The sequence below is a fragment of the Oncorhynchus tshawytscha genome, unplaced genomic scaffold (assembly GCF_018296145.1).
Source record: "Oncorhynchus tshawytscha isolate Ot180627B unplaced genomic scaffold, Otsh_v2.0 Un_contig_237_pilon_pilon, whole genome shotgun sequence".
Lineage (NCBI taxonomy): Eukaryota > Metazoa > Chordata > Actinopteri > Salmoniformes > Salmonidae > Oncorhynchus > Oncorhynchus tshawytscha.
The window spans coordinates 129198-155324 of record NW_024609779.1 but is presented as its reverse complement, the minus strand read 5'-3'; the positions used below and the strand labels follow the sequence as shown (position 1 = coordinate 155324).

Below are 26127 nucleotides of genomic sequence, written 5' to 3'. Positions count from 1 at the left end.
ACGGATGGTTGTTGGCCTTCCTGTGACATTGGGTGCTGTAGGTGTCCTGGAGGGCAGGTAGTTTGCCCCCGGTGATGTGTTTGGCAAACCACACCACCCTCTGGAGAGCCCTGTGGTTGTGGGCGGTGCAGTTGCCGTACCAGGCGGTGATACAGCCCGACATGATGCTCTCAATTGTGCATCTGTAAAAGTATGTGAGGGTTTTAGGTGCCAATTAAAATTTCTTCAGCCTCCTGCGGTTGAAGAGGCACTGTTACTTTACTGTGCCTGCCATGGGGAAGTGTCTGAAATGTATTGGATCTGGAGATAATGAGGCACTGTGTTTGTATTTTAGGCAACAATGAGAACTGGATTAAAATAGTAATAATATAACATTATTACTAGGTTGGTTAGGGGTCATTTAAGGGTGGTTATGGGGTTAGGGGTAATTTAAGGTTGGTTAGGGGTAATTTAAGGTTGGTTACGGGTCAATTTAAGATTGATTGAGGGGTTAGGGGGTCATTTAAGGTTGGTTAGGGGGCTAGGGGTCATTTAAGGTTGGTTAGGGGGCTAGGGGTCATTTAAGGTGGGTTAGGGGTTAGGGGTCATTTAAGGTTGGTTAGGGGCTAGGGGTCATTTAAGGTGGCTTAGGGGTTAGGGGTCATTTAAGGTGGGTTAGGGGTTAGGGGTCATTTAAGGTGGGTTAGAGGGTTAGGGGCCATTTAAGGTTGGTTACGGGTCAATTTAAGGTTGGTTAGAGAGTTAGGGGCCATTTAAGGTTGGTTACAGGTCAATTTAAGGTTGGTTAGAGAGTTAGGGGGTCATTTAAGGTTGGTTAGGGGGGTCATTTAAGGTTGGTTAGGGGGCTAGGGGTCATTTAAGGTGGGTTAGGGGTTAGGGGTCATTTAAGGTGGGTTAGAGGGTTAGGGGCCATTTAAGGTTGGTTACGGGTCAATTTAAGGTTGGTTAGAGAGTTAGGGGCCATTTAAGGTTGGTTACAGGTCAATTTAAGGTTGGTTAGAGAGTTAGGGGGTCATTTAAGGTTGGTTAGGGGTTAGGGGCCATTTAAGGTTGGTTACGGGGTAATTTAAGGTTGGTTAGAGAGTTAGGGGTCATTTAAGGTTGGTTAGGGGGTTAGGGGTCATTTTGGTTAGGGGGTTAGCGTAACTTACTTTAGGGTTCGATTCAATCTGGATGGCTGTAGCGTTACAGACCGTGTGATAGAAATGTAAAGGTAATTTCCCATTGAGCCGACATATGCAGCATTTACCGTGAATGCAGTCTCCACTAACACAGGAACATTGCCTTTACATTTCTATCAGGTGGTAAAGTTGAACTTCAGCCATACAGATTGAATAGAGCCCTTAGGGTGGGGAGGCGTTTTTGGTGGTTATTACCAGAGCTCAGAATTGATCCCGGTCAGGGCTCTAAGCGTTCTACAGAACTGTACAGACTTCTAAACTACCAGTACTGTCCACTCAACAGAGAAATGAAGAGCTCTTCTGTCAAAGTAGATTTTAATATTGGAGATGATATTTGATCATGTTTTACAACCTGTAGCAGTAGAGATGAGGTTTCCTGTTATAGGTCAACTTTGGACACGAAAAACAGTCCAAATCCGCATCTTTCCCAATTTCCAAACATAAACGGGGTGTGGCCTTTGGTGGTACATCAGTGTCAATCTAGTCAGGTGTGCACAGGACCAACGTACAGTTGAATCGGAAGTTTACATACACCTTAGCCAAATACATTTATACTTAAGTTTTTTACAATTCCTGACATTTAATTCTACTACAAATTCCCTGTTTTAGGTCAGTTAGGATCACCACTTTATTTTAAGAATGTGAAATGTCAGAATAATAGTAGAGATAATTATTTATTTCAGCTTTTATTTCTTTCATCACATTCCCAGTGGGTCAGAAGTTCACATACACTCAATTAGTATTTGGTAGCATTTCCTTTAAATGGTTTAACTTTGGCAAAGGTTTTGGGTAGCCTTCCACAAGTGAATTTTGGCCCATTCCTCCTGACAGAGCTGGTGTAACGGAGTCCGGTTTGTAGGCCTCCTTGCTCACACACACTTTTTCAGTTATGCCTACAAATTTTCTATAGGATTGAGATCAGGGCTGTGTGATGGCCACTCCAATACCTTGACTTTGTTGTCCTAAAGCCATATTGCCACAAATTTGGAAGTATGCTTGAGGTCATTGTCCATTTGGAAGACCCATTTGCAACCAAGCTTTTACTTCCTGACTGATGTCTTGAGATCTTGCTTCAATATATCTACATAACTTTAATGATTTTGTGAAGTGCACCAGTCCCTCCAGTCCCTCCTGCAGCAAAGCACCCCCACAGCATGATGCTGCCACCCCTGTGCTTCACGGTTGGGATGGTGTTCTTCGGCTTGCAAGTACCCCCTTTTTCCACCAAACATAATGATGGTCATTATGGCCAAACAGTTCCATTTTTGTTTCATCAGACCATAGGACATTTCTCCAAAAAGTACGATCTTTGTCCCCATGTGCAGTTTCAAACCGTAGTCTGGCTTTTTAATGGCGGTTTTGGAGCAGTGGCTTCTTCATTGCTGAGCGACCTTTCAGGTTATGTCGATATAGGACTCGTTTTACTGTGGATATAGATACTTTTAACTGTTTCCTTCAGCATCTTCACAAGGTCCTTTGCTGTTGTTCTGGGATTGATTTGCACTTTTCGCACCAAAGTACGCTCATCTCTAGGAGACAGAACGTGTCTCCTTCCTGAGCGGTATGATGGCTTCGTGGTCTCATGGTGTTTATAGTTGCGTACTATTGTTTGTACAGATGAACGTGGTACCTTCAGGCATTTGGAAATTGCTCTCAAGGATGAACCAGACTTGTGGAGGTCTACAATTTTTTTTCTGAGGTCTTGGCTGATTTTCTTTTGATTTTCCCATGATGTCAAGCAAGAGACACTGAGTTTGAAGGTAGGCCTTGAAATACATCCACAGGTACACTTCAAATTGACTCAAATTATGTCAATTAGCCTATCAGAAGCTTCTAAATCCATGACATCATTTTCTGGAGTTTCCAAGCTTTTTAAAGGCACAGTCAACTTAGTGTATGTAAACTTCTGACCCACTGGAATTGTGATACAGTGAATTATAAGTGAAAGAAACTGTCTGTAAACAATTGTTGGAAAAATGACTTCTGTCATGCACAAAGTAGATGTCCTAACTGACTTGCCAAAACTATAGTTTGTTAACAAGACATTTGTGGAGTGGTTGAAAAACGAGTTTTAATGATTCCAACCTAAAGTGTATGTAAACTTCGACTTCAACTGCAGCTAGTTCATTAGCTAAGCTAGCCACTGTATCTAGTCTGTAACTCCTCCAGTATGTGTTGACATCATTTCACAGGATTTGTTTTTGGAGATCGGAAAGAAATGGCACTTCTGTAGCCAAATATCTTATTTTGCCATTTCGTTAAAAGCAATAAATGACCTGGTATGATGGTGCATTGATCATTTATACCGTTTAAAAGACATTATTTTTGCGCTTTTGCCCAAAATCGACCTTCAAATGTATTCGCAGAGATGTACACCAGGGTAGACTGGAAAGGATGGGAGGTGAGTTGGTTATGAAATACTCAACTTGATGACAAATAAATACTTTTAAAGAAACGCACAAATGGAAAAACATCTCAAATAACAGTTTAATAAAGTTTCTTCAACATGTCTGTTGATAACCGTTTCATCCTGTGCCGTTGCATTCATCCTATGACGTTACACATCCTTTAAGTGAAATAAAAGGCATAGTTGAATAAAATAAAGCATTTGTGATTGATATACATTCTTGTCTGTTTGCACAGCGCATTGGGAAAGTATTCAGACCCACTTTTTCCACATGTTGTTACGTTACAGCCTTATTCTAAAATAGTTTAAATTAATGTTTTTCTTATCAATCTACACAATACCCCGTAATGACAAAGCGGAAACAGATTTTCTAAATGTTCTCACATTAATTAAAAATAAGAAACAGAAATACCTTATTTATATAAGTATTCAGACCGTTTGCTATGAGACTCGCCCCGGCCAAACTGAGTAATTGGAGAAGGAGGGTCTTGGTCAGGGTGGTGACCAAGAACCCGATGGTCAAGCTGACAGAGCTCGAGTTCCTCTGTAGAGATGGGAGAACCTTCCAGAATGACAACCATCTCTGCAGCACTCCACCAATCAGGCCTTTATAGTAAAGTAAAGTGTCCAGACGGAAGCCACTCCTCAGTAAAAGGCACATGACAGTCCGCTTGGAGTTTGCCAAAAGGCACCTAAAGGACCCTCAGACCATGAGAAACAAGATTGTCTGGTCTGATGAAACCAAGATTGAACTCTTTGGCCAGAATGCCAAGCGTCACGTCTAGAGGAATGGTGGTGGCAGCATCATGCTGTGGGGATGTTTTTCAGTGGCAATGACTGGGAGACTAGTCAGGATCGAGAGAAAGATGAACAGAGCAACGTACAATGAGATCCTTGATGAAAACCTGTTCCAGAGCGCTTAGGACCTCAGACTGGGGCGAAGTTTCACCTTCCAACAGGACAACAACCCTAAAAACGCAGCCAAGACAACGCAGGAGTTGTCCAGCAAGAGCCCGGACTTGAACCTGATCGAACATCTCTGGAGAGACCTGAAAATAGCTGTGCAGCGACGCTCCCCATCCAACCTGACAGAGATTGAAAGGATCTGCAGAGAAGAATGGGAGAAACTCCCCAAATACAGGTGTACCAAGCTTGTAACAAACTACCCAAGACAACTCAAGGCTGTAATCACTACCAAAGGTGCTTCTTCAAATTACTGACTAAAGGGTCTGAATACTTATGACTGTGTGATATTTCCTGGGGGTTTTTGTAATACATTTGCAAACATTTCTAAAAAGCTATTTTGCTTTGTCATTATAAATGGTATTGTGTGTAGATTAATGAGGGGGAAAAAACATTTAATCCATTTTAGAATAAGGCTGAAACTTAACAAAATGTGGATTAAAGTGAAGGCTGAATACTTTCTGAATGCCCTGTAAAGTAATAAAAACTGCATCGTGAGACTTACGTCTGCACAATATTCCCATTCTTCTCATGAAAAGATCAGAGCTATCTGCTTCTGCTTTCGCTCGTGGGGATTCAGAAGATAAACAATCATCAAACGTATTCCAGAGAAATGCTTCTAGAGTTCCTGTATCATGAAAACAGAATCAGTGATATGAGCTTCAGTGAGGTAGAACAAGCGGTTTCCTAGGTGATCTATGTGACTACAGTACAGTATAAATCCTACCTGCTAAAAGGGCTGTATGGGGAGATGTATCAAATCCAGTTCTTGTAGTGGAGACAAGAACCAGATGCTGCAGTTTACATGATTACACCATCTTAGACATCATCTCAGTTAACTCACATCTGCACGATTTAGTTCTGGGTCCATGTGTCCATGTTCTGGTTCTCTGGGTCCATGTTCTGGGTCTCTGGGTCCATGTTCTGGGTCTCTGTGTCTCTGGGTCCATGTTCTGGGTCTCTGGGTCCATGTTCTGTGTCTCTGTGTCTCTGGGTCCATGTTCTGGGTCTCTGTGTCCATGTTCCTGGTCTCTGGGTCCAAGTTCTGGGTCCATGTTCTGGGTCCATGTGTTTAATGATATATGGCCAATATACCCCGCATAAGGGCTGTTGGCACGACGCGAAGCAGAGGTCCAGGATACAGCCCTTAGCAGTGCTATACTGGCCATATACCACCAACCCAGTATTGCTATTCTAAACTGCTCACCAACATAAACGGAACAGGAAACTAGGAGTTGTGGTATATTGTCTGATATACACAACACTGGAATGCTGTTTCAGCCAATCAGAATTCAGGACCCAAACTACCCGCTTTATAATTAGTACTATAGACCATGTCACTGGTAGAGCCCGGTCCGGTGATAGGTTGTTGGGCCAACCAATCAGGTGTTAGGTTCTATATTATATCTCTAAGGTTAAGCCCACCCCACTTACAGTACATATCCTGTATAGAAGATGAATCTCAGTCAAATCCTCCTCAATCATCAATATAGAATATTACAAACATTACAAAGTATACAGTAACTACAAACACCCCCCTCAGGCATTGAGGATCTCATCATCAGAGCGTCCGATGGTGTCAGGGTTAGAGAGGGGGTCCAGATCAGCAAACAGGTTGAACCATGCAGACATGTCCCGCGATGCAGCTTTAGGAACTAGACAAACACACACACACACACACACACACACACACACACACACACACACACACACACACACACACACACACACACACACACACACACACACACACACACACACACACACACACACACACACACAGGTACTGAATTGGTACTGTAAGGTACATTTGAAAGCTAAAACTAAACCCAACACTGCTGAGCCAACGACATCAAGCCTCACAAACCACACCCTCTCACCATTGGCTGTTGACTTTGGGCCACCCTTAGCTGACTGGACCTGGCCCGACACTGGGGACTGTAGGGGTGGAGCCTGGAACATGGGAGGCGTCGCCCAGCCTGAGAGAAAGAAGGACAGAGGAGGATAGAAAGGAGGGAGAGGAAACAAGGGAATGTGATGTCATCATTCTTCCAGGAAAGAAGAGAAGAAAGAACACAACAAGCGGATAAGAATGTACGAGAATCAGTTTCTAGATGCTACAAGAAATGGAGACAAACTATCAGTTTCTAGAACTGGAGACAAAACTATCAGTTTCTAGATGCTACTAGAACTGGAGACAAACTATCAGTTTCTAGATGCTACTAGAACTGGAGACAAACTATCAGTTTCTAGATGATACTAGAACTGGATACAAACTATCAGTTTCTAGAACTGGAGACAGAACTATCAGTTTCTAGAACTGGAGACAAACTATCCGTTTCTAGAACTGGAGACAAACTATCCATTTCTAGAACTGGAGACAAAACTATCCATTTCTAGAACTGGAGACAAAACTATCAGTTTCTAGATGAAACTAAAACTGGAGACAAACTATCAGTTTCTAGAACTGGAGACAAAACTATCAGTTTCTAGATGCTACTAGAACTGGATACAAACTATCAGTTTCTAGATGATACTAGAACTGGATACAAACTATCCATTTCTAGAACTGGAGACAAACTATCAGTTTCTAGAACTGGAGACAAAACTATCAGTTTCTAGATGAAACTAGAACTGAATACAAACTATCCGTTTCTAGAACTGGAGACAAACTATCAGTTTCTAGATGCTACTAGAACTGGAGACAAACTATCAGTTTCTAGATGATACTAGAACTGGAGACAAACTATCAGTTTCTAGATGATACTAGAACTGGAGACAAACTATCCATTTCTAGAACTGGAGACAAACTATCAGTTTCTAGAACTGGAGACAAAACTATCAGTTTCTAGATGAAACTAGAACTGAATACAAACTATCCGTTTCTAGAACTGGAGACAAACTATCAGTTTCTAGAACTGGAGACAAACTATCAGTTTCTAGAACTGGAGACAAAACTATCAGTTTCTAGATGAAACTAGAACTGGATACAAACTATCCGTTTCTAGAACTGGAGACAAAACTATCCGTTTCTAGATGATACTAGAACTGGAGACAAACTATCAGTTTCTAGAACTGGAGACAAACTATCAGTTTCTAGAACTGGAGACAAACTATCAGTTTCTAGAACTGGAGACAAACTATCAGTTTCTAGAACTGGAGACAAACTATCAGTTTCTAGATGCTACTAGAACTGGAGACAAACTATCAGTTTGTCTCTTGCTGTCCCCAGTCCACCTGGCCATGCTGCTGTTCCAGTTTCAACTGACCTGAGCCCTAGGACCATGCCCCAGGACTACCTGACATGATGACTCCTTGCTGTCCCCAGTCCACCTGGCCATGCTGCTGCTCTAGTTTCAACTTCCACCTGACTGTGCTGCTGCTCCAGTTTCAACTGTTCTGCCTTATTATTATTCGACCATGCTGGTCATTTATGAACATTTGAACATCTTGGCCATGTTCTGTTATAATCTCCACCCGGCACAGCCAGAAGAGGACTGGCCACCCCACATAGCCTGGTTCCTCTCTAGGTTTCTTCCTAGGTTTTGGCCTTTCTAGGGAGTTTTTCCTAGCCACCGTGCTTCTACACCTGCATTGCTTGCTGTTTGGGGTTTTAGGCTGGGTTTCTGTACAGCACTTTGAGATATCAGCTGATGTACGAAGGGCTATATAAATAAATTTGATTTGATTTGATTTGATCAGTTTCTAGAACTGGAGACAAACTATCAGTTTCTAGAACTGGAGACAAAACTATCAGTTTCTAGATGAAACTAGAACTGGATACAAACTATCCGTTTCTAGAACTGGAGACAAACTATCAGTTTCTAGAACTGGAGACAAAACTATCAGTTTCTAGATGCTACTAGAACTGGAGACAAACTATCAGTTTCTAAATGCTACTAGAACTGGAGACAAACTATCAGTTTCTAGAACTGGAGACAAACTATCAGTTTCTAGAACTGGAGACAAACTATCAGTTTCTAGATGATAGTAGAACTGGAGACAAACTATCAGTTTCTAGATGCTACTAGAACTGGAGACAAAACTATCAGTTTCTGGATGATAGTAGAACTGGAGACAAACTATCAGTTTCTAGAACTGGAGACAAACTATCAGTTTCATGAACTGGATACAAACTATCAGTTTCTAGATGCTACTAGGTCATCTAGCCACTAGAGGTCAGACATGCAGTAAGGTGATTCAGGCACTAGAGGTCAGACATGCAGTAGGGTCATCTAGCCACTAGAGGTCAGAAATGCAGTAAGGTCATCTAGCCACTGGAGGTCAGAAATGCAGTAAGATCATCGAGCCACTAGAGGTCAGAAATGCAGTAAGATCGTATAGCCACTAGAGGTCAGACATGCAGTAAGGTGATTCAGGCACTAGAGGTCAGACATGCAGTAGGGTCATCTAGCCACTAGAGGTCAGACATGCAGTAAGGTCATCTAGCCACTAGAGGTCAGAAATGCAGTAAGGTCATCTAGCCACTAGAGGTCAGACATGCAGTAAGATCATCTAGCCACTAGAGGTCAGACATGCAGTAAGATCATCTAGCCACTAGAGGTCAGACCAGGAGATGGTGCTGACTGACTGACCTGTAGAACTCAGACTGTGGTCCAGCAGCTGGGAGGGCAGGAAGCCGGTGGGACTGGGGGACTGAGAGGGGGGGCAGGCCGCTCCAGTAGGTGGAGGAGGGGCTAGGGTGGGGGTGGGGGGGACAGGGTCAGAGAACTCCAAGCAGCCAAAGGTGCTTTGCCACTCTCGACTGAACTCGTCTGCGTCCATTGGTCCAGGGCTCAGGAGGTCCTTCAAAAAGGCCATGTCCCCAGTCTCTCTGTCCTCCTCCTCCTTGTCCCCCACCCTGGGACCCTGCTGCAGTAGAGAGCTTCCAGAGAGGTCCCCACCTAGAACACACAGCACAGAGAGACAGACAAAGCGTTAGAAACTGCATGTAGCCAGGTCATCAGGAACTATTAACTGTTACTGACTCATGTCAATTGAAAAACAGGCTGGTCTGAAACACCATTCACACAGAGGACAAAGTCAGCTCAGGACCTGAGAGACACCTGAGAGAGAACCCTGAGAGAGAGAGAAAGTGAGAGAGAGGGGAAATCAGTTGAAATCAAATGAATCAGAAGACAACTGGAAGAATGAGATCAGAAAAACACCACACATGCACCTGAAAGAGAGAGGAGTCATCCATGGGGAGGACAGGACAGGAGAGGTAAGAGCAGCTCAGACCCCCAGTAACACAGGTTTGATAGGAGAACGGGGAGGGCAGGACAGGACAGGTAAGAGACACGAGACGTATGTGGCAGGGTCTACAGGAAATCACGGACCACAAAAAGATAACCAACCACATCACATACAACGATGTCATGCTTCCAGACAAAGTAACCACCTTCTTTGCCCGCTTTGAGGATAATACAATACCACCGTCGTGGCCCGCTAACAAGGACTGCGCCCCGCCCCCCTCCTTCTCCGTGGCCAACGTGAGTAAAACATTTAAATGTGTTAACCCTCGCAAGGCTGCTGGCCCAGACTGTAACCCTAGCCGCGTCCTCGGAGCATGCGCAGACCAGCTGGCTGGTGTGTTTACAGACATATTCAATCGCTCCCTATCCCAGTCTGGTGTCCCCACATGCTTCAAGATGGCCACCAATGTTCCTGAACCCAAGAAGGCATAGATAACTGAACTGAATGACTATCACCCCGTAGCACTCAATACTGTCATCATGAAGTGCTTTGAGAGACTAGTTAAGGATCATATCACCTCTACCCTACCTGACACCCTAGACCCACTTCAGTTTGAATAACGCCCCAACAGGTCCACAGACGATGTAATCACCATGGCACTGCTCTGTCCCATCTGGACAAGAGGAATACCTACAGTTGAAGTCGGAAGTTTACTTACATTTTAGCCAAATACACAATTCCTGACATTTCATCCGAGTATAAATTCCCTGTCTTATGTCAGTTAGGATCACCACTTTATTTGAATAATGTGAAATGTCAGAATAATAGTAGAGAGAATGATATATTTCAGCTTTTATTTCTTTCATCATATTCCCAGTGGGTCAGAAGTTTACATACACTTAATTAGTATTTGGTAGCATTGCCTTTCAATTGTTTAACTTGGGTCAAACATTTTGGGTAGCTTTCCACATGCTTTCCACAATAAGTTGGGTGAATTTTGGCCCATTCCTCCTGACAGAGCCGAGTCAGGTTGGTAGGCCTACTTGCTCGCACACACTTTTTCAGTTCTGCCCACAAAGTTTCTATAGGATTGAAGTCAGGGCTTTGTGATGGCCACTCCAATACCTTGACTTTGTTGTCCTTAAGCCATTTTGCCACAACTTTGGAAGTATGCTTGAGGTCATTGTCCATTTGGAAGACCCATTTGCAACCAAGCTTTAACTTCCTGACTGATGTCTTGAGAAGTTGCTTCAATATTTCCACAGACTTTTCATTCCTCATTATGCCATCTATTTTGTGAAGTGCACCAGTCCCTGCTGCAGCAAAGCACTCCCACAACATGATGCTGCCACCCCCATGCTTCACGATTGGAATGGTGTTCTTCGGCTTGCAAGCCTCCCCCTTTTCCCCCTAAACATAACAATGGTCATTATGGCCAAACAGTTCTATTTTTGTTTCATCAGACCAGAGGACATTTCTTCAAAAAGTACAATCTTTCTCCCCATGTGCAGTTGCAAACTGTAGTCGGGATTTTTTGGGGTGGTTTTGGAGCAGTGGCTTCTTCCTTGCTGAGCTGCCTTTCAGGTTATGTCGATATAGGACTTGTTTTACTGTGGATATAGATACTTTCGTACCCGTTTCCTCCAGCATCTTCGCAAGGTCCTTTGCTGTTGTTCTGAGATTTATTTGCACTTTTCACACCAAAGTACGTTCCTCTCTAGGAGACAGAATGCGTCTCCTTCCTGAGCGGTATGATGGCTGCGTGGTCCCATGGTGTTTATACTTGAGTACTATTGTTTGTATAGATGAATGTGGTACCTTCAGGCGTTTGTAAATTGCTCCCAAGTATGAACCAGACTTGTGGAGGTCTACAATTTGTTTTCTGAGGTCTTGGCTGATTTCTTTTGATTTTCCCATGATGTCAAGCAAAGAGGCACTGAGTTTGAAGGTAGGCCTTGAAATACATCCACAGGTACACCTCCAATTGACTCAAATGATGTCAATTAGCTTATCAGAAGCTTCTAAATCCATGACATCATTTTCTGGAATTTTCCAAGCTGTTTAAAGGCACAGTCAACTTAGTGTATGTCAATTTCTGACCCACTGGGATTGTGATACAGTGAATTATAAGTGAAATAATCTGTCTATAAATATTGCTGGAAAAATTACTTGTGTCATGCACAAATTAGATGTCCTAACCGACTTGCCCAAACTATAGTTTGTTAAGACATTTGTGGAGTGATTTTAATGTTTTAATGACTCCAACCTAAATGGATGTGAACTTCCGACTTCAACTGTATGTAAGAATGCTGTTCATTGATTACAGCTCAGCATTCAACACCATAGTACCCTCCAAGCTCATCATCAAGCTGGAGGCCCTGGGTCTCAACCCCGCCCTGTGCAATTGGGTCCTGGACTTTGACGGGCCTCCCCCAGATGGTGAAGGTAGGAAACAACATCTCCACTTTGCTGACCCTCAACACTGGGGCCCCACAAGGGTGCGTGCTCAGCCCCCTCCTGTACTCCCTGTTCACCCACGACTGCGTGGCCACGCACGCCTCCAACTCAATCATCAAGTTTGCAGATGACACAACATTAGTGGGCTTGATTACCAACAACGACGAGACAGCCTACAGGGAGGATGTGAGGGCACTCGGAGTGTGGTGTCAGGAAAACAACCTCTCACTCAACGTAAACAAAACAAAGGAGATGACTGTGGACTTCAGGAAACAGCAGAGGGAACACCCCCCTACCCACATTGAAGGGACAGCAGTGGAGAAGGCTCCCAGGGAGAGAGAGATGTGTGAGGCTCCCAGGGAGAGAGAGATGTGTGAGGCTCCCAGGGAGAGAGAGATGTGTGAGGCTCCCAGGGAGAGAGAGATGTGTGAGGCTCCCAGGGAGAGAGAGATGTGAGAGGCTACTGGGCTGCACACCTCCAAACCCCCAGGGACCACCAGAGGCTGCTGTGGTCTGTAGAGGGGCCAGAGGCTGCATGGAGGAGGAGAGGCCAGGCTGGGGCTGGTCACAGGCCAGGAGTAAGAGGTTGTCATCGGTGCTGGCTGTACTGAGATGCCCACTGAGGTCACACAGGGCTGGGGAACAGGAGGATGGTTAGAGAGGACAGGGTTGGAGTACAGGAGGATGGCTATTGGAGAACAGGAGGATGGTTAGAAAGGACAGGGTTGGATAACAGGAGGATGGTTAGAGAGGACAGGGTTGGGGAACAGGAGGATGGTTAGAAAGGACAGGGTTGGATAACAGGAGGATGGGTAGAGAGGACAGGGTTGGGGAACAGGAGGATGGTTAGAGAGGACAGGGTTGGATAACAGGAGGATGGTTAGAGAGGACAGGGTTGGGGAACAGGAGGATGGTTAGAAAGGACAGGGTTGGATAACAGGAGGATGGTTAGAGAGGACAGGGTTGGGGAACAGGAGGATGGTTAGAGAGGACAGGGTTGGAGTACAGGAGGATGGTTAGAGAGGACAGGGTTGGGGTACAGGAGGTTAGAGACTAAAGAGTAAAACCAGAAGCAGGTGGGCGGAGTTAGCAGAGCGGTGAAACCAACAGACAGAATCAACATGATTCTAGCTTGGTTGGGGGGCACTCAGTAGCTAGCAAGATTTTATTGGTCTCTGGCACTTCAACATTAATCAGTTATCATTAGTTTCTGCATAGCTAATACCAGCAGTAGCAAACCAATGTTCCTAGCAACTTTGGGAAGATTAAATAAATGCAATTGTGTGCACCCTCAACAGCTAAACTTGAAATAAAATGACCGTTTTCACCTCCCTCCCTTCCACTTTCGGCAACCTCACCTCCAATGACAGTTGTTTTGGTAGCAGGTTAGGCCATATCTCTCATCATCTTCGCTCATAGTGATGTTGTGTTTTAGAAGTTGGTATATTTGTCTCAGGTATCATGTATGGCAGGGGTCTCCAATCTTTTATAGCATAAGAGCTACTTTTAAAAAAATGAAACATGGCAAGCTACTCGTTTTTTTCTAGCTTTCAAATAGGCCCATTCATCATTTTTCCCCTCTCTCTGCTACTCTTCTCCTGGTTCTTACTATACTAGAGGAAGTAGGCCACTATGTTGTCAACTCTTCCCTGGTCCTTAGAGAGGAAGTAGGCCACTATGTTGTCAACTCTTCCCTGGTCCTTAGTGTACTAGAGGAAGTAGGACACTGTTGTCAACTCTTCCCTGGTCCTTAGAGAGGAAGTAGGACACTATGTTGTCAACTCTTCCCTGGTCCTTAGAGAGGAAGTAGGCCACTATGTTGTCAACTCTTCCCTGGTCCTTAGTGTACTAGAGGAAGTAGGACACTGTTGTCAACTCTTCCCTGGTCCTTAGTGTACTAGAGGAAGTAGTGCACTAAGTTGTCAACTCTTCCCTGGTCCTTAGAGAGGAAGTAGGGCACTATGTTGTCAACTCTTCCCTGGTCCTTAGTGTACTAGAGGAAGTAGGACACTATGTTGTCAACTCTTCCCTGGTCCTTAGAGAGGAAGTAGGACACTATGTTGTCAACTCTTCCCTGGTCCTTAGAGAGGAAGTAGTGCACTGTTGTCAACTCTTCCCTGGTCCTTAGTGTACTCTTGTCAACAGGAAGTAGTGCACTATGTTGTCAACTCTTCCCTGACCCTTAGAGAGGAAGTAGGACACTATGTTGTCAACTCTTCCCTGGTCCTTATTATACTAGAGGAAGTAGGACACTATGTTGTCAACTCTTCCCTGGTCCTTACTATACTAGAGGAAGTAGGACACTATGTTGTCAACTCTTCCCTGGTCCTTAGAGAGGAAGTAGTGCACTGTTGCCAACTCTTCCCCTGGTCCTTAGAGAGGAAGTAGGTCACTATGTTGTCAACTCTTCCCTGGTCCTTAGAGAGGAAGTAGGCCACTATGTTGTCAACTCTTCCCTGGTCCTTAGTGGCCTACTTCCTCTCTATGTTGTCAACTCTTCCCTGGTCCTTAGAGAGGAAGTAGGACACTATGTTGTCAACTCTTCCCTGGTCCTTAGAGAGGAAGTAGGACACTATGTTGTCAACTCTTCCCTGGTCCTTAGAGAGGAAGTAGGACACTATGTTGTCAACTCTTCTCCTGGTCCTTAGTGTACTAGAGGAAGTAGGACACTATGTTGTCAACTCTTCTTCTGGTCCTTAGTGAGGATGTAGTGCACTATGTTGTCAACTCTTCCCTGGTCCTTAGTGTACTAGAGGAAGTAGGACACTATGTTGTCAACTCTTCCCCTGGTCCTTAGAGAGGAAGTAGTGCACTATGTTGTCAACTCTTCCCTGGTCCTTAGTATACTACAGGAAGTAGTGCACTGTTGTCAACTCTTCACTGCTCCTTAGTGTACTGTTGTCAACAGGAAGTAGTGCACTATGTTGTCAACTCTTCCCTGATCCTTAGAGAGGAAGTAGGACACTATGTTGTCAACTCTTCCCTGGTCCTTAGTGTACTAGAGGAAGTAGTGCACTATGTTGTCAACTCTTCCCTGGTCCTTAGTATACTAGAGGAAGTAGTGCACTAAGTTGTCAACTCTTCCCTGGTCCTTAGAGAGGAAGTAGGGCACTATGTTGTCAACTCTTCCCTGGTCCTTATTATACTAGAGGAATTAGTACACTATGTTTTCTGGTAAAATAATGTATATTAGGGTTAGAGGTTAGAGGTTAGGGGTTAGAGGTAGGGTTAGGGGTTAGAGGTAGGGTTAGGGGTTAGGGGTAGGATTATAGGTAGGGTTAGGGGTTAGAGGTAGGGTTAGGGTTAGGGGTTAGAGGTAGGGTTAGAGGTAGGGTTAGGGGTTAGAGGTAGGGTTAGGGGTTAGAGGTAGGGTTAGGGGTAGGGGTTAGAGGGCGGGGTTAGAGGTAGGTTTAGGGGTAGGGGTTAGTGGGGGTTAGAGGTAGGGTTAGGGGTTAGAGGTAGGGTTAGGGGTTAGAGGTAGGGTTAGGGGTAGGGGTAGGGGTTAGAGGTAGGGTTAGGGGTTAGAGGTAGGGTTAGGGTTAGGGGTTAGAGGTAGGGTTAGGGGTTAGAGGTAGGGTTAGGGGTTAGAGGTAGGGTTAGAGGTAGGGGTTAGAGGTAGGGTTAGGGGTTAGAGGTAGGGTTAGGGGTTAGAGGTAGGGTTAGGGGTTAGAGGTAGGGTTAGGGTTAGGGGTTAGAGGTAGGGTTAGGGGTTAGGGGTAGGGTTAGGGGTTAGAGGTAGGGTTAGGAATTAGGGGTTAGATGTAGGGTTAGGGGTTAGAGGTTAGGGGTAGGGTTAGGAGTTAGGGCCCTATAAAATATGTCATATATATTTTCCCAAATTCATTTTTTTTTCAGTTTTATTTTTCCTGGTTTTAGATGTTTTAGATTTTCACTCTCAAAATTACGCAGACAGACAGACAGGCAGACAGATAAACAGGCAGACAGACACGCTCCATACAGTAGTTTGGCTAGCTACTCATAGGTGGGCTGGTAGCTAACACTAACCCTTAACCCTAACCCCTAACCCTTAACCCCTAACCCTTAACCCTAACCCTTAACCCTAACCCTTAACCCTAACCCTAAACACTAACCCTAACCCTAACCCCTAACCCTTAACACTAACCCTTAACCCTAACCCCTAACCCTTAACCCTAACCCCCCCTAACCCTTAACCCTAACCCCTAACCCTAAACACTAACCCTAACCCTTAACCCTAACCCCTAACCCTAAACACTAACCCTTAACCCTAACCTGCTGGAGACCCCTGGTGTATGGAAAAACCTCAACACTTAGATATATTTTGATAATTGTAATTGTAAAATGTAAGTGAATAAGGACTAGCTTCTGCACAGAGCAATGACATAAAGAATCACAACACGCATGTACATGAACATACACACACGTACCAGAGTCCAGACTAGCACACAGAGAGCTTTCACTGGTGTGGCTCTGTCCATCAGCAGCATGGAAGGGGCCTGTAAAGGAAACCACATCAAGTACATCATGTCATTCCAGTCCACTAAACATGTTATAGCCTATCTAGCCCAGTAGGGGTCAGTAGGGGTCAGTATATAATGTAATGTTATAGCCTATCTAGCCCAGTAGGGGTCAGTAGGGGTCAGTATATAATGTAATGTTATAGCCTATCTAGCCCAGTAGGGGTCAGTAGGGGTCAGTATATAATGTAATGTTATAGTATATCTAGCCCAGTAGGGGTCAGTAGGGGTCAGTATATAATGTAATGTTATAGTATATCTAACCCAGTAGGGGTCAGTGTATAATGTAATGTTATAGTATATCTAACCCAGTAGGGGTCAGTAGGGGTCAGTATATAATGTAATGTTATAGCATAACTAACCCAGTAGGGGTCAGTAGGTGTCAGTAGGGGTCAGTATATAATGTAATGTTATAGCATAACTAACCCAGTAGGGATCAGTAGGTGTCAGTCGGGGTCAGTACGTACCAGAGGCTGATTCTGATGGCTTCTCTTCATCCAGAGAGACCAGACTGAGAGGAGAGAAAGGATATTTCTGTTATTTTATTAGGATCCCCATTAGCTGTTGTGAAAGCAGCAGCTACTCTTCCTGGGGTCCACACAAAACATGACATAAGAACATTAATAAACAAGAGGAGCTCAAGGACAGAACTACACTGAACAAACAAATACTGAACAAAAATAAATTGGCCCCCATGTTTCATGAGCTGAAATAAAAGATCCCGCAAATTTTCCATAAGCACAAAAGGCTAATGTTCTGTCCAATTTTATGCACAAATTCGTTGACATCCCTGATTGTGAGCATTTCTCCTTTGCCAAGATAATCCACCTGACAGGTGTGGAATATCAAGAAGCTGATTAAAAAGCCTGATCATTACACAGATGCTACTTGTGCTGGGGACCATACAAGGCCACTCTGAAATGTGCGTTTTTTTCACACAACACAATGCCACAGATGTCAACATTTTTTAGGGAGTGTGCAATTGGCATGCTGACTGCAGGAATGTCCACTGATTGAATGTTCATTTCTCTACCATAAATGTTTTTCCACATTGTTTCAGAGAACTTGGGGTTAGTGGTTAGGGTTAGGGTTAGGGTTAGGGGTTAGGGGTTAGGGTTAGAGTTAGGGTTAGGGTTAGGGGTTAGGGTTAGAGGTTAGGGGTTAGAGGGTTAGGGTTAGAGGTTAGGGGTTAGGGGTTAGGGTTAGAGGGTTAGGGTTAGAGGTTAGGGTTAGGGTTTAGGGTTAGAGGGTTAGGGTTGGGGTTGGGGTTAGGGGTTAGGGTTAGGGTTAGAGGGGTAGGGTTAGGGTTAGGGTTGGGGTTGGGGTTGGGATTGGGGTTGGGGTTAGGGTTAGAGGGTTAGGGGTTAGGGGTTAGCCGTGACAAGATCCTGAGTCCCATTGTCGTGCCATTCCTCCGCCACCATCACCTCATGTTTCAGCATGATAATACACGGTCCTGTGTCGCAAGGATCTGTACACTTCCTGGAAGCTGAAAATGTCCCAGTTATTCCATGGCCTGCAAACTCACCAGACATGTCATCCATTGAGCATGTTCGTGATGCTCTGAATCGATGTGTAGGACAGAATATTAAAGTTCCCACCAATATCCAGCAACTTCACACAGCCATTGAAGAGGAGTGGGACAACATTCCACAGGCCAGAATCAACAGCCGGATCAACTCTATGAGAAGGAGACGTCGCGCTGCATGAGGCAAATGGTGGTCACATCAGATACTGACTGGTTTTCTGATCCATACCCCTACTTTAAAAAACCCCATCTGTGACCAACAGATGCATGTCTGTATTCCCAGTCATGTGAAATCCATAGATTAGGGCCTAATGGATTTATTTACATTGACTGTACCTCAGTAAAATCATGTTGTGTTTATATTTTTTGTAAATGTATAAACAGCACATACAGCCTACATACATAAAATATCTAGGTTAAATAGGGGAGAGATGTTGGGTCGTGAGATGTTGCTTATCTGTTTTTTGAAATCAGGTTTGCTGTTCGTTTGAGCAATATGAGATGGAAGGAAGTTCTATGCAATAATGGCTCAATATAATAATGTACGCTCTGTTGAAATTGTTCTGGATTTGGGGACTGTGAAAAGACCCCTGGTGGTATGTCTAGTGGGGTAAGTGTGTATATCAGAGCTAGGGTTGGAAAGGGTCAGAACGTTCTGGTAAATATCCTGAATTTTTATGGAAGTTTTCCATGGGAAGTTGATCCCCGGAATTTGGGGAATTTTGCTTAACTTCATCAAAAAAGTTAACAGCTTAGTTAACAGTGAACCTTTTTGTGGGATACACATCAGGCAATTCTAGGTCTTCTAACATATTTTGGTTAAACTATCCCCAATTCAATGGAATTGCAACCCTCTGCATGCAAAGTGCATTCTTCCATCACATGTACAGCTGATCCTCAAGATCTTACACACTAATGAGATGCTAATGAACCCACACTACTACACTGTCTGAGCCAAGGACTACATGCTTTCAGGTAAGTTTTGATTACAATACTGGGTGAGGTGAATATATTTTATATGACATACCTGATTTTTGCTTGAGCCTGCTAACTGAGGATTGTTAATTCACCTGTTTCCATACATGTTTGTATCTTACAAAGGAGTTGTTTAATCTAACTGCTTAACTATTTATCTGCACATGGAATTGTATTTGGGGTATTTTTTACTATTCTTTCTAATCTTTACAGGAAAATGCCACAGGCACTATCTGATGAGTGGAGACATTTCCCTGCAGCTAATGTAGAAGGAAAAGCTGTGTACATTCGCAAATAATGTGCCAAATCATATGTGAAGAATGCAACAAAGTTGCAGTCATCTGGCCAAGTGCATAAAGTTCCCTCAACGCTCACAACAAGCAACCTCTGACAAAAGTCCCTCTACTTCTGTTCGAGGTGTAAAGGATGAATCAGACACCTTATCGACAGCAACAGCTCATGGTCCTCCTGGAATCAGAAGTGTTTTTGACTCAATGGAGGAACGTAGTCAGAGAAATGTTGATGAATGTCTTGCTCGAGCTGTGTATGGTTCACCTCTGGTGCTCACAGGCAATGTGTATTGGAAGAGATTTCTGAGTGTTCTTCTCCCAGCATACACCCCTCCAACCAGACATGCTTTATTTACTCATTTGCTGGATGCAGAGTTCAACAGAGTTCAAGTGAAGGTCAAGCAAATCATAGGGAAAGCAGACTATTACAATCATCTCTGATTGGTGGGCGAATGTTCGTGGGCAAGGAAAAATGTAACTACATCATCTCCACCCCTCAACCAGTATTCTACAAGAGCACAGACACAAGGGACAACAGACACACTGGTCTCTACATTGCAGATGAGCTGAAGGCAGTCATCAATGACCTTGGACCACAGAAGGTATTTGCACTAGAGACAGACAATGCTGCGAACATGAAGGCTGCTTGGTCTAAAGTGGAGTCCTACCCCCACATCACACCCATTGGCTGTGCTGCTCATGCATTGAATCTGCTCGCCAAGAAATCATGACACTAAAAACAATGGAAACACTCTGCAAGAGAGCCAAGGAAATGGTTAGGTATGTGAATGATCATCAAGTTATAGCAGCAATCTACCTCACCAAGCAAAGTGAGAAGAATATGAGCACCACATTGAAGCTGCCCAGCAACACCCGTTGGGATGGTGTTGTCATCATGTTTGACAGTCTCCTGGAGGGGAAGTAGTCTCTCCAAGAAATGGCCATATCCCAGTCTGCCGAGATGGACAGCCCCATCAAGAGGATCCTCCTGGATGATGTATTTTGGGAGAGGGTGGTAAGCAGCCTGAAACTCCTGAAACCTATAGCAGTAGCCATTGCATGGATTGACTGAGACAATGCCATCCTGTCTGATGTTCAGACTCTGCTTGCAGATGTAAAGGGATAGCAGCAAGGGAATTCTCTTCGATTATAATCACAGCCGTATCTATTCCCCCCCAAGCAGACACATCGATGGCTCTGAACGAACTTCATTTGACTCTTTGCAAACTGGAATCCATATATCCTGAGGCTGCATTCATTGTAGCTGGAGCTGGGGATTTTAACAAGGCTAATCTGAAAACAAGACCCCCTAAATTGTATCAGCATATCGATTGCGCTACCAGGGCTGGAAGAACCTTGGATCATTGCTATTCTAACTTCCGCGACGCATATAAGGCCCTGCCCCGCTCTCCTTTCGGAAAAGCTGACCCATTTTGTTGATCCCTGCCTACAGACAGAAACTAAAACAAGAATCTCCCGCGCTGTGGTCTGTTCAACGCTGGTCCAACCAATCTGATTCCACACTCCAAGACTGCTTCCATCACGTGGACTGGGATATGTTTCGTATTGCGTCAAACAACAACATTGACGAATACGCTGATTCGGTGAGCAGGTTCATTAGAACGTGCGTTGAAGATGTCGTTCCCATAGCAACGATTAAAACATTCCCAAACCAGAAACCGTGGATTGTTGGCAGCATTCGCGTGAAACTGAAAGCGCGAACCACTGCTTTTAATCAGGGCAAGGTGACCGGAAACATGACCGAATACAAACAGTGTAGCTATTCCCTCCGCAAGGCAATCAAACAAGCTAAGCGTCAGTATATAGACAAAGTAGAATCTCAAATCAACGGCTCAGACACAAGAGGTATGTGGCAGGGTCTACAGTCAATCACGGATTACAAAAAGAAAACCAGCCCCGTCACGGACCAGGATGTCTTGCTCCCAGACAGACTAAATAACTTTTTTGCCCGCTTTGAGGACAATACAGTGCCACTGACACGGCCCGCAACCAAAACATGCGGACTCTCCTTCACTACAGCCAACGTGAGGAAAACATTTAAACGTGTCAACCCTCGCAAGGCTGCAGGCCCAGACGGCATCCCCAGCCGCGCCCTCAGAGCATGCGCAGACCAGCTGGCTGGTGTGTTTACGGACATATTCAATCAATCCCTATCCCAGTCTGTTGTTCCCACATGCTTCAAGAGGGCCACCATTGTTCCTGTTCCCAAGAAAGCTAGGGTAACTGAGCTAAACGACTACCGCCCCAGCACTCACTTCCGTCATCATGAAGTGCATTGAGAGACTAGTTAAGGACCATATCACCTCCACCCTACCTGACACCCTAGACCCACTCCAATTTGCTTACTGCCCAAATAGGTCACACTGCCCTAACCCATCTGGACAAGAGGAATACCTATGTGAGAATGCTGTTCATCGACTAAGGCTCGGCATGTAACACCATAGTGCCCTCCAAGCTCGTCATCAAGCTCGAGACCCTGGGTCTCGACCCCGCCCTGTGCAACTGGGTACTGGACTTCCTGACGGGCCGCCCCCAGGTGGTGAGGGTAGGCAACAACATTTCCACCCCGCTGATCCTCAACACTGGGGCCCCACAAGGGTGCGTTCTGAGCCCTCTCCTGTACTCCCTGTTCACCCACGACTGCGTGGCCACGCACGCCTCCAACTCAATCATCAAGTTTGCGGACGACACAACAGTGGTAGGCTTGATTACCAACAACGACGAGACGGCCTACGGGGAGGAGGTGAGGGCCCTCGGAGTGTGGTGTCAGGAAAATAACCTCACACTCAACGTCAACAAAACTAAGGAGATGAGTGTGTGTAACCATGTGACCATTAACATCTGCTAACCATGTGTATGTGACCATTAACATCTGCTAACCATGTGACCATTAACATCCGCTAACCATGTGACCAATAACATCTGCTAACCATGTGTATGTGACCAATAACATCTGCTAACCATGTGTATGTGACCAATAACATCTGCTAACCATGTGTATGTAACCAATAACATCTGCTAACCATGTGTATGTAACCAATAACATCTGCTAACCATGTGTATGTGACCAATAACATCTGATAACCATGTGTATGTAACCAATAACATCTGCTAACCATGTGTATGTAACCAATAACATCTGATAACCATGTGTATGTAACCAATAACATCTGCTAACCATGTGTATGTAACCAATAACATCTGCTAACCATGTGTATGTAACCAATAACATCTACTAACCATGTGACCAATAACATCTGCTAACCATGTGTATGTGACCAATAACATCTGCTAACCATGTGTATGTGACCATTAACATCTGCTAACCATGTGACCAATAACATCTGCTAACCATGTGTATGTGACCAATAAGATTTGATTTGATTTAAGAGAATAAATCCGTACTGCCCCGCCCACTTCACTGTTGCTCCAAGCAGAGAAAACTGCAGTTCTGAAATACATCAAAAAGTGTGAAGACTTCTGCCTGAAGCCCAGACACACTGCAGCGTACATGTTGGACCCCAAGTATGAAGACTTCTGCCTGAAGCCCAGACACACTGCAGAGTACATGTTGGACCCCAAGTGTGAAGACTTCTGCCTGAAGCCCAGACACACTGCAGAGTACATGTTGGACCCCAAGTGAAGACTTCTGCCTGAAGCCCAGACACACTGCAGAGTACATGTTGGACCCCAAGTATGAAGACTTCTGCCTGAAGCCCAGACACACTGCAGAGTACATGTTGGACCCCAAGTATGAAGACTTCTGCCTGAAGCCCAGACACACTGCAGCGTACATGTTGGATCCCAAGTATGAAGACTTCTGCCTGAAGCCCAGACACGCCCCAGCGTACATGTTGGACCCCAAGTATGAAGACTTCTGCCTGAAGCCCAGACACGCCCCAGCGTACATGTTGGACCCCAAGTATGAAGACTTCTGCCTGAAGCCCAGACACGCCCCAGCGTACATGTTGGACCCCAAGTATGAAGACTTCTGCCTGAAGCCCAGACACGCCCCAGCGTACATGTTGGACCCCAAGTATGAAGACTTCTGCCTGAAGCCCAGACACACTGCAGCGTACATGTTGGACCCCAAGTATGAATCAAATCAAATTTATTTATATAGCCCTTCGTACATCAGCTGATATCTCAAAGTGCTGTACAGAAACCCAGCCTAAAACCCCAAACAGCAAGCAATGCAGGTGTAGAAGCACGGTGGCTAGGAAAAACTCCCTAGAAAGGCCAAAACCTAGGAAGAAACCTAGAGAGGAACCAGGCTATGTGGGGTGGCCAGTCCTCTTCTGGCTGTGCCGGGTGGAGATTATAACAGAACATGGCCAAGATGTTCAAATGTTCATAAATGACCAGCATGGTCAAATAATAATAAGGCAGAACAGTTGAAACTGGAGCAGCAGCACAGTCAGGTGGAAGTTGAAACTGGAGCAGCAGCATGGCCAGGTGGACTGGGGACAGCAAGGAGTCATCATGTCAGGTAGTCCTGGGGCATGGTCCTAGGGCTCAGGTCAGTTGAAACTGGAACAGCAGCATGGCCAGGTGGACTGGGGACAGCAAGGAGTCATCATGTCAGGTAGTCCTGGAGCTCAGGTCCTAGGGCTCAGGTCCTCCGAGAGAGAGAAAGAAAGAGAGAAGGAGAGAATTAGAGAACGCACACTTAGATTCACACAGGACACCGAATAGGACAGGAGAAGTACTCCAGATATAACAAACTGACCCCAGCCCCCGACACATAAACTACTGCAGCATAAATACTGGAGGCTGAGACAGGAGGGGTCAGGAGACACTGTGGCCCCATCCGAGGTCACCCCGGACAGGGCCAAACAGGAAGGATATAACCCCACCCACTTTGCCAAAGCACAGCCCCCACACCACTAGAGGGATATCTTCAACCACCAACTTACCATCCTGAGACAAGGCTGAGTATAGCCCACAAAGATCTCCGCCACGGCACAACCCAAGGGGGGGGCGCCAACCCAGACAGGATGACCACAACAGTGAATCAACCCACTCAGGTGACGCACCCCCTCCAGGGACAGCATGAGAGAGCCCCAGCAAGCCAGTGACCCAGCCCCTGTAATAGGGTTAGAGGCAGAGAATCCCAGTGGAAAGAGGGGAACCGGCCAGGCAGAGACAGCAAGGCGGTTCGTTGCTCCAGAGCCTTTCCGTTCACCTTCCCACTCCTGGGCCAGACTACACTCAATCATATGACCCACTGAAGAGATGAGTCTTCAGTAAAGACTTAAAGGTTGAGACCGAGTTTGCGTCTCTGACATGGGTATGCAGACCGTTCCATAAAAATGGAGCTCTATAGGAGAAAGCCCTGCATCCAGCTGTTTGCTTAGAAATTCTAGGGACAATTAGGAGGCCTGCGTCTTGTGACCGTAGCGTACGTGTAGGTATGTACGGCAGGACCAAATCAGAGAGATAGGTAGGAGCAAGCCCATGTAATGCTTTGTAGGTTAGCAGTAAAACCTTGAAATCAGCCCTTGCTTTGACAGGAAGCCAGTGTAGAGAGGCTAGCACTGGAGTAATATGATCAAATTTTTTGGTTCTAGTCAGGATTCTAGCAGCCGTATTTAGCACTAACTGAAGTTTATTTAGTGCTTTATCCGGGTAGCCGGAAAATAGAGCATTGCAGTAGTCTAACCTAGAAGTGACAAAAGCATGGACTAATTTTTCTGCATCATTTTTGGACAGAAAGTTTCTGATTTTTGCAATGTTACGTAGATGGAAAAAAGATGTCCTTGAAATGGTCTTGATATGTTCTTCAAAAGAGAGATCAGGGTCCAGAGTAACGCCGAGGTCCTTCACAGTTTTATTTGAGACGACTGTACAACCATTAAGATTAATTGTCAGATTCAACAGAATATCTCTTTGTTTCTTGGGACCTAGAACAAGCATCTCTGTTTTGTCCGAGTTTAATAGTAGAAAGTTTGCAGCCATCCACTTCCTTATGTCTGAAACACATGCTTCTAGCGAGGGCAATTTTGGGGCTTCACCATGTTTCATTGAAATGTACAGCTGTGTGTCATCCGCATAGCAGTGAAAGTTTACATTATGTTTTTGAATAACATCCCCAAGAGGTAAAATATATAGTGAGAACAATAGTGGTCCTAAAACGGAACCTTGAGGAACACCGAAATTTACAGTTGATTTGTCAGAGGACAAACCATTCACAGAGACAAACTGATATCTTTCCGACAGATAAGATCTAAACCAGGCCAGAACTTGTCCGTGTAGACCAATTTGGGTTTCCAATCTCTCCAAAAGAATGTGGTGATCGATGGTATCAAAAGCGGCACTAAGGTCTAGGAGCACGAGGACAGATGCAGAGCCTCGGTCCGATGCCATTAAAATGTCATTTACCACCTTCACAAGTGCCGTCTCAGTGCTATGATGGGGTCTAAAACCAGACTGAAGCATTTCGTATACATTGTTTGTCTTCAGGAAGGCAGTGAGTTGCTGAGCAACAGCCTTCTCTAAAATTTTTGAGAGGAATGGAAGATTCGATATAGGCCGATAGTTTTTTATATTTTCTGGGTCAAGGTTTGGCTTTTTCAAGAGAGGCTTTATTACTGCCACTTTTAGTGAGTTTGGT

At 44.9% G+C, this 26127-nt stretch overlaps 1 protein-coding gene across 9 annotated transcripts in view; it reads right to left on the bottom strand.

Moving 5' to 3' along the window:
* Positions 1 to 3654: 3654 nt before the first annotated feature.
* Positions 3655 to 26127, bottom strand: part of ical1 (islet cell autoantigen 1-like) — an 82598-nt gene continuing 60125 nt past the window's right edge. For 5 of the 9 annotated variants that reach the window (XM_042317967.1, XM_042317966.1, XM_042317968.1 and 2 more), the window contains exons 10-15: positions 17168 to 17211; positions 16611 to 16679; positions 12681 to 12839; positions 9147 to 9455; positions 6432 to 6530; positions 4821 to 6206 (exon numbers count right to left, since the gene is read on the bottom strand). In XM_042317967.1, the coding sequence (XP_042173901.1) occupies positions 6091 to 6206; positions 6432 to 6530; positions 9147 to 9455; positions 12681 to 12839; positions 16611 to 16679; positions 17168 to 17211 (796 nt within the window). In that variant the 3' untranslated portion in view covers positions 4821 to 6090. Of the gene's footprint in view, positions 3748 to 4820; positions 6207 to 6431; positions 6531 to 9146; positions 9456 to 12680; positions 12840 to 16610; positions 16680 to 17167; positions 17212 to 26127 lie in introns of those variants that run through there. The other 4 variants (XR_006082812.1, XR_006082810.1, XR_006082811.1 and 1 more) reach the window with 4 other exon arrangements.